General features: G+C 43.2%; 1 protein-coding gene across 1 annotated transcript in view; it reads right to left on the bottom strand.

Annotated features, from left to right (window-relative positions):
* The window catches only part of UBR5 (ubiquitin protein ligase E3 component n-recognin 5), a 112,145-nt gene extending 105,214 nt beyond the window's left edge, over window positions 1–6,931 (bottom strand). Inside the window, exon 1 of the mRNA XM_081817135.1 lies at window positions 6,370–6,931. Coding sequence (XP_081673261.1) covers window positions 6,370–6,431 — 62 coding nt within the window. The 5' untranslated portion in view covers window positions 6,432–6,931. The remainder of the gene's footprint in view (window positions 1–6,369) is intronic.
* Window positions 6,932–14,391: the final 7,460 nt, after the last annotated feature.

Genomic DNA, 14,391 nt, shown 5'->3' on the forward strand with positions numbered 1-14,391 from the left:
GCGTCTGCCTTCGGCTCAGGTCATGATCCCAGGGTCCTGGGATCGAGTCCTACATCGGGCTCCCTGCTCTGCGGGAAGCCTGCTTCTCCCTCTCCCAACCCCCTTTTGTTTGTGTTCCCTCTCTCGCTGCCTCTGTCAAATAGATAAATAAAATTAGAAAAAAATAAACCAATAATTCATAATCACAGTGAGCTAGGAGAGGCTGTTTTCATTTGCTCAGAACGCCAAGGTGGCAAAATGACAGAAAAAGAGACCACAAATGGAGTTTGTTTTCTTAATTAGAAGTAGATACGATAGGGCGCCTGGGTGGCTCAGATGGTTAGGCGTCTGCCTTCGGCTCAGGTCATGATCTCAGGGTCCTGGGATCGAGTCCCGCATCGGGCTCCCTGCTCCTTGGGAGACTGCTTCTCCCTCTGCCTTTCTCTCGCTCTGTCTCTCATGAATAAAAAAAAAAAAAAAAAAAAGTAGATACGATAAAAGTGGGGGAAAGAAGACGCAAGTACATTCTCCCGCAACATAATACTGCTTCCTTCAATACACCCCATAGGAGCTACTGAAGTGTAATTATTATAAAGATTTTATTTTATTTTTTTAAGATTTATTTTATTTATTTATTTGAGAGAGAGAGAATGAGAGAGAACACATGAGAGCGGGGAGGGTCAGAGGGAGAAGCAGACTCCCCGCCGAGCAGGGAGCCCGACGCGGGACTCGATCCAGGGACTCCAGGATCATGACCCAAGCCGAAGGCAGTCACTTAACCAACTGAGCCACCCAGGCGCCCAAAGATTTTATTTTTTTAAGTACTCTCTATACCCAACGTGAGGCTCAAACTTCTAATCCAGAGTTCAACTGTCGCATGCTCCACCGACTGAGCCAGCCCAGCATTCCTACTGCAGTGCAATGACGCAGCCTTCAGTGATTCCACTTTCCTTTAGAGACCAGTTCCTAAATAACCTAACTGCTAGGGAAAAATCCTTATTTCTTAAAATTCACCCCATTATTCCTAGTTGCACTTCCGTGTACTGCGTAATTTCCTTCACAAGTGTTCACTCCTAAGCCTATAATTTAGTCCCTGGTTTCCTGATTTATAAAACTGATATGCTTTGTTTTGATTTTCAATTTTTTGTTTGGCTATTTCATACCCTGTCTTTAAGCTTTTACTTTCCTTAATCAGCTTCATTTAGTCATTTCAGTTAAACTTGCCTGTACCTTTCCAGTACAGTCCTCTAGTATTACTGTGCCTGGGTAACAATCTCAATAATCAGTGAGATTTCCCTCTGGTTTGGTGATGTGATGCTCTATCCCACACAGACTAATACTTGTGTTTTTTGGTGTAGCATACTGAAATTTCAGGCAGCTTTCCACTATTATAACATCTACCCACCACAACCTTGGTTCAGCTCCATGTAATCCCTGGCATGTGTTCAGGTGCCTACTTAGAGGGCAAGGATATCATCCCTGAATCTTTAAAACCCAACAGTTCCTAATAAAAATCAGGACCACTCACTGAATGCCATGCCCCATGCAAAAAAGCACTTTCTACATCATTGTTGTCCAACAGAACTTTCAGTGACGGCAATGACATGTTATCTGCACTGTCCTATATGGTGGCCACTAACTACATGTGGCTACAGAGCACTTGAAATGTAGCTAGTGTTGCCAAGGAACTGACTTTTTGATTTTAATGTTAAATAGTCACATTATGAAACTAACAACTTATATTGCTGGAATTTTTCTTCATAAAAGTCATCTACATTTATTTTTACATCTGTATATATTCAAGATAAGCTAGGACAGAGTTTCTCAACCCCAGCACAACTAGAATTTTGGACAGGATAATTCTTTTCGTGTGGGAGCTGTACTATGCATTGTAGGACGTTTAGCAGCTTCCCTGGCCTCTATCCACTAGAGGCCAGTAGCAATGCTCCCGCTGTGACAATCAAAAACGTATCTCCAAACACTGCCAAATATACCCGGGGGCGGGGGGAGACACGACACAAAACTGCACCCAGTTGAGAACCACTGATCTAAGACTAAGTATGGATTCTGCACTCAATGGTAAGGATATTCTAGAGCAATCTCTTTGATTTCCTGCTTTTTGATTTGAAAATCAGACAACACATAAAAGCAGTCAAAAGTAACCATCTCTTCATATTTTCCACATGACCCACATTATAATATTTGTGTTTTCCTACCCACTATCTCACTTGTTCCCTACCAACCTTGAGATGGGTACTACGCCTGATTTAGAGATGGGGAGGGGGAGCAGGGGGAAGACAAGGGAGTAAGGCTCTAAGTGGTTAAATGACTCGCCTACCAGCACATAGTAAGTAGCAGGAATGAGACAAACCCAGATTTAGATATTCAAAATTTCTAACTCACAGTACCTAAAGGGGAAGCTCCTCAGAGAAAAAACCTTTTGATACGACAATTTCAACCCAGACTGTTTGACTGCACAACACATTACAATGCCAAAAAGCAAAGCTCACAGGAAAATTCCACATAAAGACACTGAGACCTGGTTCCTATTGTAACCAACCTGCACCATGAGGAATAATTCAGGACAGGGACAAGTCACGGCATACCCACATCACCTTAAAAAGGCCTCTCTTAGGCCAGTTCTAGGAAAGGGTTAAGAGGGTCAGGCCCCTGACAAAAGGCCTAAGTGGAAGGAGGAGGTGAGGGGAAGAAGAAATCAAAACTCTAAGACAGGTGGCTGATCTAAGGCTGCCATGCCTCAAAAGGCAACGAAATCTCCGAACACAGGCCATGTGGAACAGTGGAAAGAGACCTGGACCGGGGGGAGGGGAGGGAGACCATCATGTGGACCTCATCTGTCAGTAGCTCACTGTGTACCCCTGGATAAATTCCACAAAGCTCCGGGCCTGTTATTTTCAACTCATTAGTGAAAAGACTGGTCTACAGGACTTCTTTGGCACTTTCCAGATCTTAGTGAGTAGGCACTTCCAGCTCTTCCCATGTTCTTGATATCCTTTTGCTGTTTCTCGGAGACAATGATTCAAGCAGGAACATAGTACTAACTCAAGAAATTCGCTAGAAAGAAAATCAAAATGTCACAAAAGTATCTGAGCAGGGATGGTTTCAATTCAACACAGTGAATATTTGCATAGGGCAAGCCACTCAGCACTAAGGACCTTTTAATCACTCTGGGAAGCCACAACCAACATCCTAGGCTCTCTGAATTCCTCCTCTCTGCCCTAGCCACCCCCACCTATATTCATCAACTGCATTCATTATTTGGTCTCCCAGGGCAATGATTAAAGATTCTAACCCAATATACAAAGATTATTACAGAATTAGCAAGTCTGAAAACACAAAGAAAAAAAAACACAAACTTTTTTCACAGAGTATATTTTAGATATTTGAGACATCACACCATTACACTCAACAAAATATCTGACTTTTAACAGGATGTGGCTATTTTATTTTATTTTATTTAAGATTTTATTTATTTGACAGAGAGAGAGACAGCGAGAGAGGGAACACAAGCAGAGGGACTGGGAGAGGGAGAAGCAGGCTTCCCGCAGAGCAGGGAGCCCGATGTGGGGCTTGATCCCAGGACCCTGGGATCATGACCTGAGCCGAAGGCAGACGCCTAACGACTGAGCCACCCAGGCGCCCCAGGATGTGGCTATTTTAAAAAGAAAACTTATTTGGAGAAGAAAATATTGATGTTTTGAGGCCCTCTATATTTTCTTTAACTCACCAATTTATTTGCAATACCATACTGCCTGTCCAATCTTACTGCTTTTCATGTAAAGAATAAAGTCTACTTATTTACATCATTTTTCATCCAAAAATATCATTTATCATTTCATTCCTGGCACAGACACATTTCTCATATAAAAGTCAAGCTATAGTGGCACACCCTTTTCGACTACCAAAACTTACTAAAACTTGGTAAAGTTTTTATCTGAAGATGAAAATATTCTGGGCTTCTTGTTCCATTTAAAAGGCTCCAGAAAGCCAGTCTGTTTTATAAACAGATTTTGGTCAAGCAATGCAGCAATAGGTTGAGCCTGTAACTCTGCAATGAGGTATGCAAAAAGGATCTTTCCCTTTGAAGGGGAGACACAGAACAGCTCCACCATAAGTCAGCTACATCAAAACAGGGTGCATGGCTGTCTCAAATGCTGTCCTCACAAATCTCAACAGACCATTCTTTACTGCTACCAGCTCAATTGTTATGTCCCCAAAATTTTACCTACAGTACTTTCTATTTTCTCAAATATCTGCCACCTCGATACACACATTTTATAATATGAATCAGATCCACTTCTATTTCATAAAAACTCATGATGGTTTAAATATTCTTAATATTGTGTACTGACACCACAGGAATCAAAACCAAAACTGATTACTTGTTTACATTAGGAATGAAAAAAACGTAGCTTAAAAAAGGATACATTTCCTGTAAATTCCCCAGACTAACTGAAGTAAAAGGAATGTTCAAAAATGAATCAAAGTGCCCAAGACAACTGGCAAAATAGGTTTTGGCATACACAGTCAATTGAGTAAGCTAGTCAGGATTCTTGGTATATATAAAGTAGGACTAATACAGAAAACATGGCCACCTCTCTCCTGCCTGGTGCAATTTTGTAAGTTAGACTACAAGCACCACCAACTTGGTTCTATGAATGACAGTAGAGCTATCCTCACTAATAGCCTAGTTCCAAAATTTACAAAAAACAAAACAAAACAAAAACCTTATTAAATCTCAGAGATCTCTATCTCTAATGAGATAAAAGTCAGAGTAAGGATCACCTAACAAAATGTTAAAATAAAACGTATTTCAGTATTTTCAGAAAGTTATTTCAAAAGTTTCACGAACATGTTAAATACAATATAGCTACAGCAAAGATTAGACAAATCTGAACCCACTGCCACAAACCAAGCGGCCAGCTTTCGGATTGAGAAGCTGTCTGCCCCACCTGAGGCGGTTAAATACTCGGAGACCGAGGCCAATATCTTAGCAGCAAGTTAGGCCTCTTCCTCCCTCCGGGAAGCGCATGACAAACGGCGTCATGCAACTTATGTCACCCGGTCACTTAGCAAAAATCGTATCTAACTTCTAAACTTGGGTCCCGATGGCCATTTATACTCAAAAGAAATAGAAAGCAGCTATATCATTGGGGGAGAGGGAGGCTTAAAATGCCCCACTTTGTGGCCCCGTAAATATTCAGCCCATCATTAGATCGGAGTCCTAAATTCTAAGACTTACTTTAATGGAGGCCTCCCTCAACCTTCTCCGAGTCTGTTTTGCAACAGTGAAGGAACTTTTCCTGCTTTATCTTAGTTCCCTGAGAGCATGCGGCCCTGCAATTCAATATCCTAAACTGGCAGGGAACGGTGGAGGAGGCAAAGGGAGGAATCCACAGCCAAAATAGCCTTCTTATTAAAGACAAAAAAAAAAATCATAATTCCTCCTCCGCCCATAGCAAACCCATCCCAGAAATTTACAGCTTGTTAAGAAAGCAGCATTGCGAACTGCAAACGTAAGAGTTTTCCTTTGACTCTACGCACGGTTTTCAGCTGTCAAATTACAACTCAGGAAAACACTATCATTAGAATAAAAAAGGAAACAAAAAAGCTCCCACCATAAGGGCTGGGAGAAGGAGCTTACCAGCCCCGTTTCGGAAGGAGAGCAAAAGGAATCCAATCCACTTCCCCACCCCCGCCTGAATTCATCCCCTCCCGGGCAGGCAAACCTCACTGCAGGAGCTCAAATTTAATAATAATAACAATAATCATGGCGCTTCCCCCCCCCCCGCATGCGATCTGCCGGGAATCAGCCTCCCCCTCCCCTGGGATCTCCAGGCTTGGCAGGTCCAGACCACCCCACCGGACACAGCTCCCGGGGGCCCGGGCCAGTCCGGTCTACCCCAGGGCCCCTCGCCCCGCTTCTCCTCTTCCCTCTCTTTTTACCTCCACCATCCCCCATCCGCATTGTCTGTCTCAATTCAACTTTGACTAATATGGATTCCTCGGGCCTGGGCCGGGTGGTAATTACAGCCCGCCCCCCCCCGAGAGCCGGATTCCCCCCCCCATCTCCGCCGAGTTCAACGCGGCTCCTCGGAGGGAGACGGGGGGGGGGGGAGGAAAGAGGTTGCAGCGCGCTTTCCCGTCTACACCGCGGGCACCGTCTACACCGCGCTCCCCCCGCGACCCCGGACCCCCGGGACCAGAAGTTTGCCCCGGAAGGGGCCTAGCCGGGGGCAGTGAGGACCCCCCTCCCTCGCTGGCCGGCCGGCGCGTAAACACGGGCGCCCGCCCCGACGCGGCCCCGTGGGGGAGGGGAGGGCGGGGAGGCGCCCCTCCCCCCGCCCGCCCGCCCGCCGGCCCTATTACCTGTCATTGAGCTGGTCCTCGGTGCCCGGCAGCGGGTGAACCACGAAATGGATGGACGTCATGGTGCTTCCTTCTCGTCCTCCTCCCGAGGACGGCCCCCTCCCGCTCTCGCCCACCCACCCCCGAACCCCCTTCCCCTCCCCAAAACCCACTGCCGCCGCCGCCGCCTCCCAGTCCCCAAATGGAGGGAAGCAAATGCGCAGGGGCCGCCGCCGCCTCCCTGCCGGGCGTGTGTCCGCGGCCCGGCGGCCCGGCGGGGCGGGCAGGGGCGGATCAACACGCCACCCGCTCCCCCCGGCGACAGCGCGCAGGAGTGCGAGGCCGGCGGCCGGACCCGGGGCGCGCCGCCGCCAGCGGCGGCCGGGCGTCGGGAGAGGGGGCGACTGGGGAGGGAGGAGAGGGGCGGGCTGCGGGGACGGTGTGGTCCCGGCGGCGGACGGGGTCCGGACTAGGGAGGTGGGGAGGGAGATGAGCCCGCACCGCGCGTCACTGGCGAGAAGCCGCCGCCACCGCCAGCACCGCCGCCGCCATCTTCACTTCTGCCCCAGTTTCTCCGTCTCGCAGGCTCCGCTCCCGAGCGGCGGGGGAGGGGCGAACGGGAGGAGGAGAAGGAGGGAGGAGACCGGCGGGCGGGGGCACGGCTGCGAGGGGGCGGGGCTCCGGGAAACGGGCGGTAAGGCCCTTTCGATTGGGCGGCTCAACGTTGTCGGGCCACGGCGCTGTAAGGCGCGTGCGGATTGGTCCGTTCGGCCCCGAGCCCAGCCCCCCGGGGGGTGGGATAGCTCCCGAGTGAGTGTTCCGGAGAGCACGTGTTAGGGAAGGAGGAGGCGGAGGGGAGCCCGCTGGGGCGGGGAAGAAGTCTGGGAGGGAGGCTAAGTGTGTGTCCCCGGGGAGGTGGGAAGGAAGAGGGGCTCCTGCGCTTCTCGCTCTGATTTCCTTGGGGCAGCCCTAATTATTTTGCGGATCTTTAGGGGGTTTCTGTTGTTGTTTCTTGCCCTTCATCCGCAGTTATATTTAAAGTGGAAGTGCAAAATCAGTTAAGGGGCGAGAAATACACAGCCTTTTATTGGAGAAGTAAGGTAGTTATGTAAGGACCTTTCCAGAAGGTCCTATAGTAGGATCAGAGAGCTGACTTTGCAGCAACTTCTTTAAGCACCCTACTCTCCCCCATGTCCCCAGCAACACCATCATATAACCGCACAAAGACCAAATGTGGAAATTTCCACTAATTTCCTGATTTAAATGATTCATGGGGTTTTTTAACTACTTTTAAATGAAAGATGATATATCTCTTCTACAAAGGCGTTCTTCAACTCATGATCAGTGGGATCAACACGGCAAATTTTTGAATGGATCTTTTTTCTAAGGAACTCCTTTTTTCTAGGGAACCAGTTCACAGCTTTCTTCTCAAAGGCTTCCATGGCTCCTTCGAAAAAACCAAGTACCCCTTTCAAGGCAAAGAGTGAAAACTAAGCTGCTTCTCCAGTTTGTGTGGATGTTTGTTAAATCAGGGGTCCTGGGAAACGTTCTTAATGTTAAATATCTCTTTTCTTCTGTTAATGCATTACATATGTACACACACTTTTGCTTAGGAAGTTCTTCTGAGCAAAATATATGAACATTTATTTATAAATCAGGATGGAGTAGGTACCCCCTTGAGACGGATAATGGAACAGTTTTGTAGGTCACCAGCTCCAAAATTGGCCCGGATTAGTTTAGACTAAAAAGTGATTTCTAGCCTGGTATTTAGTCCTCCAAAGCCATAGGGAAGCAGGGTAGACCAATGGACACTGCTAGTTTTAAAGCCAGACAGAACTGGATTTCTGTCCTGTTTCTGCTACTTAACTGTGTGACCTTGATTAAATTATTTAGCCTATCATAATGTCTTTTTTCTCATTTGTAAAATATTCCATAATTACAGATCTACATAGGGTTATGGTGAAGTCTAAATAAGATAATGTTTGTCAAGCACCTGGAGCAGTTCATAACACTTGGTAGGCTCAGCAAATGTAAGGTAATGTAAATGTAAATGTAAATGTCAAAGGTAAGGCTCAACAGTGCTCACTATGTGCCACTTGATATACCTATGTCTTTTGATACCCAAATCATACTATGGGGTAATTAATATAATCCCCATTATATAGATGAGAACACTGAGGCTCAAGCACTTTAGGTAAGTGTTGAAGCTGAGACTGAAACCCATGTCATCTAACTCTGATTACACTGCTCTTTCCACTATACCACAGCTGCCATCTAGTTAATAATTTAAAAGGAACAGTTTATTCAAAGCCATAGGAAAAATGTGATATGATAAATGCAGTAAGGGCGCTATGGAAGTTAACAGAGGAAGTGATTCAAGCCAAGACAATTAAGAAAAGTCATTTAAGCTGAGCTTTCAAGAATGTTCAGGGCAAATAGAATATCTAGGTTAAACTTATTTATTTTATATTTGCCCCCGAACAAACTCCACACCACACCCAACCATTGCTTCTTTCTTCCAAATCTGTTTTTCTTCGTCTTTTCATTGTGCTTCTACCCTGTTTCCTTGATTTATCCACTTCTAGTTTCCAAGTTCTGAGACTTTCTCTCCTAGTTGAAGGCCAGTCTTCTCACTCTAGGCAGCCCATTCAAACTAAACATTTGGTCTTTGATGACCATTTTGGAATGGCAACCTTTTTGTTGTCCCAGGCTGACTTGTTAGGGAGAATTCTCCTCTTCTAGATCCCTAACACTTTGGTGGGTCACTCTTTACACAGAGAAAAACAAGAATAAAGGCATGGAGTTGTGCAAGCCCATCACAAAGACACGGGAGGAGGGAATACAGATAGAGAATGGAGATAAGCAGTGTTCAAGCAGAACCTCTTTGAAGTATCAAAGTACAATACAAGCCTAGAAAAGACTGGAGGAAGGAGGGTTCTCTTCTAATAATTTGAACTCATTCTCCCTTTGAAAACAAATGAATGGAGAAATGAGACAGGAATGGGAAGAAGTTTAATGAAAGATGGGCTGATGCATGTTTTAACACTGTGGGCAATTGGAATGCAATCCCACCGGGGACCATCTGACAGACTGTCGGGGGGACACACCTCAGAATTATCTCAATGAGTGGAGAGGAAGCTGGAGGTATCTATTCCATCAATTCCATCCCTCAGTGGTTGAGGATTGTTCCTGGGTTAGCTCTCTGACACTTGTGGGTAAAACATACTCCTAAGGCCAAAGAATGAAAGAAAAGACATTCCCAAAAAAAGGAAAGAGAAAGAAAGAAAAAGAAATGGAGAGATTTTTGACAGTCAACCCATATTAAAGGGTATTCTTTAAGCAGAAGGAAAATGATGCCCCAGTATAAGCTCAGAGAGGCATAAAGGTAGGAAGAAGAATGAAAAGGGAAGAAAATATGTAGGTATATAAAAGTTGACTGCGTAAAACAATGGGGCTTAAAAATCCAAAACACTGACACCAAATGCTGGCAAAAATGTACAGCAACAAGAATGGGAATGTAAAATGGTATGGCCACTCTTAGAAGACAGTTTGGTGGTTTCTCAACTTTTAATATATAATCCAGTAATCACACTTCTTGATATTTACCCAAAGGACTTGAAAATTTATGTCCACACAAAAATCTGCACACAGGTGTTTAGAGAAGCTTTATTCATAGTTGCCAAAACTTTTAGGCAACCAAGATGTCCTTTAGTAGGTGAATGCATAAGTAAACTGTTATATATCTGCGCAATGGGATATTACTCAGCACTAAAAAGAAATGAGCTATCAAGCTTGAAAAGATATGGAGGAATATTAAATGCATATTACTAAGTGAAAGAAGCCAATCTGAAAGGCTACATAGTCTATGATTCCAACTATATGACATTCTGGAAAAGGCAAAACTGTGGAGACAGTAAAAAGATCAGTGTTTGCCAGAGGTTAGTAGAGAGAAGGATGGATAGGCAAAGCACAAAAAATTTTTAAGGTAGTAAAACTATTCTGTATGATGCTCTAATGATGGATACTTCATTATAAATTTGTCTAACCCCATAGAATTTACAACACCTAGAGTGAATCCTAATGTACTCTATGAATCCTGGGTGATAATGATGTGTCAGTGTAGATTCATAAGTTTTAACAAACAGACTACTCTGGTAAGGGATGTTGATAATGGACAAGACTATACATGGGTGGAGGTAGTGAGTATATGAGAAATTCTGTACCATCCTCTCAATTTTGCTGTGAACCTAAAACTGCTCTAAAAAATAAAGTCTATTAAAAAATATTAGCAAAACAAATTCAACAGGATATAGCAAGAATAGATCATAAATAAGTTGGATAATTTGACATGGAAATCAACAAATGTAATTCACCATATTACCAGAAAGAAGGAAATAAATCATTCCAAAGGAGTAAGAAAAAGAATGTTATAAAATTGTATAACTATTCATGAAGAAAATTCCTTAGTAAACTATGAATAGAAGGAGACTTCTTTAATTTGATAAAAGGTATTTCTGAAAACCCTACAGAAAACATCTTTCGCAATGGCAAAATGTTGACAAATTTCCCCCTAACACTGGAAACAAGAAATGTCTGTTCTCACCACTTTTCAACATTGCACTAGGGTTCCGGCTAGTGCAATAAGACAAGAAAAACAATTTTAAAGCATAGGGATTAATTTTCCAAAGCAGCTGCCAAAGTTAGCAGAGGGACAGTCCTGGTAATCAATGGTTAACACCATCTATAGGGTCACCTGGAGGCCAGAGTGACCAGGCAGGTAGTGGAAAGTGGTGGTCATGTACTATAAGGATAACAACATTTCTGCCAACTTCTACAGAATTAACTAGAGGTACCAGGCTTTGGAATTCTTCCACAAGCACACAGACACCAACTCATCCCATGGTCCCTACCATTTCTGGGTCTCCAAGCACATCTTCAGGTAGAATGTGTGATGCATGCTACCCTGCAAGATCAAGCATTGGTAGGCCACTTTAGAGCACCTCAAGATATTTAACAAGAAAGAGCAAGTGATTATTTCTCCTCAGATTTGTGTGTCTGAAGCCCACACGTAAGTTTGTCTACTTGAGGCACCTGACTTATGAGGCTGGCCAGAAGTACCAGATGTTGACAGCCACCCTGGAGAACAAGAAGTAGAATGAGACCAAGATTCACTACATGGAGGAGTCACTCCAACAAGCCAAGGAGAACACGGAGAAGAAAACCAACAAATGAAGAGAGGTCTTCAAGACTCATAGACCCCTGATCTGAGCCAAATAAAAACTGTTCATCCCTCAAAAGATATGTAGGTTTTATGGGACACCTGGGTGGCTCAGTCAGTTAAGCACCCGCCTTCAGCTCAGGTCATGATCCCAGGGTCCTGGAATTGAGTTCCACATCAGGCTTCATGCTCAGTGGGGGAGCCTGCTTCTGTGCTCTCTCTCTGACAAATAAATAAATAAAATCTTTAAGGAAAAAAAAAAGATATGTATAGGTTTTAGAAAATAAGATATAAAAGCATCATTATTTTCATAAGACATATTTTAATATACACAAAATTAGCATTAGTAAGCAAGTTTAGCAAAATAACCAGAAATAGGGTTAATGTCCACCAAAAATCAACTTTTTTTATAAACCAAAAAACCAGAAAGATTTAGAAAATGAAATATTTAAAATACCACTTAATATAAAAACTAAAAACATCTAAGAGCAAATTCAATAAAATATATATAAAACCTCTACACAGAAAACTTTATTTTTTTAAAGATTTTACTTATTTATTTTTAGAGAGAGAGCAAGCAGGGGGAGGGGCAGAGGGAGAGAGAGAATCCCAAGCAGACTCCACCCTGAGTGCAGAGCCCAATGTGGGGCTCAATCTCACAACCCCAAGATCTTGACCTGAGCCAAAATCAAGAGTCTGATGCTTAACTGACTGAGCTACCCAGGTGCTCCTACACAGAAAACTTAAAATATTTTTGAGAGAAGTCAAAGATGATCTAAATAAATGGAGGAATGTAGCATGCTCATGGGCTAGTACAACTAATATGGTGAAGTTGTAAATTCTCCCTAATCTATATATTTAGCATCATCTCAATCAAAATTCTGACACTGCTCCTCCACCCCAGCGGAAATGTATGGGAGAGACAAAGAGATCAATGAAATAATAAACAGCTCAGACATAGACCAAAGGTTAATAAACACACAACTTTAACACCATAGGCACTTCAGGACAGTTGGGAAAGAAGGGTGTTTGCAATAAGTTGTGCCAGGATGATTGGATATCATTATTTTAAGAAATTAAACTTAACCCTTACCCACATCATACACAAAAATCCAGGTAGATTGTAGATCTGAATGTATCAGGCAAATAATAGGGGCGCCTGGATGGTTCAGTCAGTAAAGCATCCAACTTTTTTTTTTTTTTAAGATTTTATTTATTTATTTGACAGAGCAGGAGCAGGGGTAGGGACAGAGGAAGAGGGAGAAGCAGACTCCCCGCTGAGGAGGGAGCTCAACATGCGGCTGGATTCCAGGACCCTGGGATCATGACCTGAGCTGACCAACAACTGAGCCACCAAGGCACCCCAAGCATCCAACTCTTGATCTCGCTTAGTTCTTGATCTCAGGGTCGTGAGTTCAAGCCTACATTGGGCTCTGCATTGGGCTTCACGCTGGGTGTGGAGCCTACTTAAAAAAATAAATAAATAAAAATAAATAAATTGCAAATAATAAAATCTCTAAGAATATAAAAGGATATGTACATGACCTTAGGATAGGGGAAGACTTCCTAAACTAGACATATATGTTCTGATCATAAAGAGAAAAGATCATTACATTAGATTGTATTATAAATAAGAATTTCTGTTCATCAAAAAGACAACATTAAGAGATTGAAAAAAATAAGCCACAGAATGAAAGAAGATATTTGCAATACATATTATTATTTTTTTAAATGTTTATTTATTTATTTATTTATTCATGAGAGTCAGAGAGAGAGAGAGAGGCAGAGGCAGAGGGAGAAGCAGGCTCCCCGCCTAGCAGGGAGACCGATGCGGGACTCGATCCCAGGATCCTGGGATCATGACCTGAGCCGAAGGCAGACGCTTAACCATCTGAGCCACCCAGGCGCCCCTGCAATACATATTATTGACAGAGGACTCACATCCAGAATATATTGTAAAATTCTTAGAAATTACATAGTAAAGTAAAAGAGAATGAAATTGTTTTCAATGGGCAAAACACTAGTATAGGCACTCCTCCAAAGAAATACACAAATGAGCAATAAACATATGAAAAGGTGCCCCACCTCATTAGTCATCAGAGGAAAGCAAATTAAAACCACAATGAGATACTACTAAACACCCCCCAAGATGGCTATAATCAAACAAACTGACAATAAAAAGTATTGGTGAGGGGGGAGTGTGGAACAAGGACTCTTTTTTACAGCTGGTGAGAGCTGAAACTGATAATCACCTTGGAAAAAGGTTTGTCATTCTCTGCATGGGTGAAATATACACGTGTCTAATAATTCCACTCCAAGGTATATACTCAATACATGTGCATGCACAGTGCACCAAGAGACAAGAAAAATAATGTTCATAACATCACTCTTTATAAAAGCTCCAAACTGTTAACAATTCCAATGACCATCAAAAATAGAATATTACAGTATGTTCACGCAAAGTAACTCAATACAGCAATAAACATGAATGAGCTACAGTTACTTGCAAAACTTGAATAAATCTCAAAAAAATAATGTTGAGTAAAAGCCAGAGATGGTACAGTTCTGCTGATATGAACTTCAAAAATCAGCAAAGTGAAACCATATGGTTGGGGATGTTTATTTAGGTAGTAAAACTAAGAAAAGCAAACAGGAGGTTACCTTAACGGGTAGCAGGAACTTCATGGGGATGGAAGGATATTGATTGGGAAGCAGCACAAGGGGACTTTCTGGAATGCTAACAGTGTTCTATTTCCTGACCTGGATATTGGTTACAGTATGTTCATTTTATGGTAATCTATTTAGCTATACATTTTTATTTTGTG

The sequence above is a fragment of the Leptonychotes weddellii genome, chromosome 4, assembly GCF_054177405.1.
Source record: "Leptonychotes weddellii isolate Sample4059 chromosome 4, ASM5417740v2, whole genome shotgun sequence".
NCBI classification, from domain to species: Eukaryota; Metazoa; Chordata; class Mammalia; order Carnivora; family Phocidae; genus Leptonychotes; species Leptonychotes weddellii.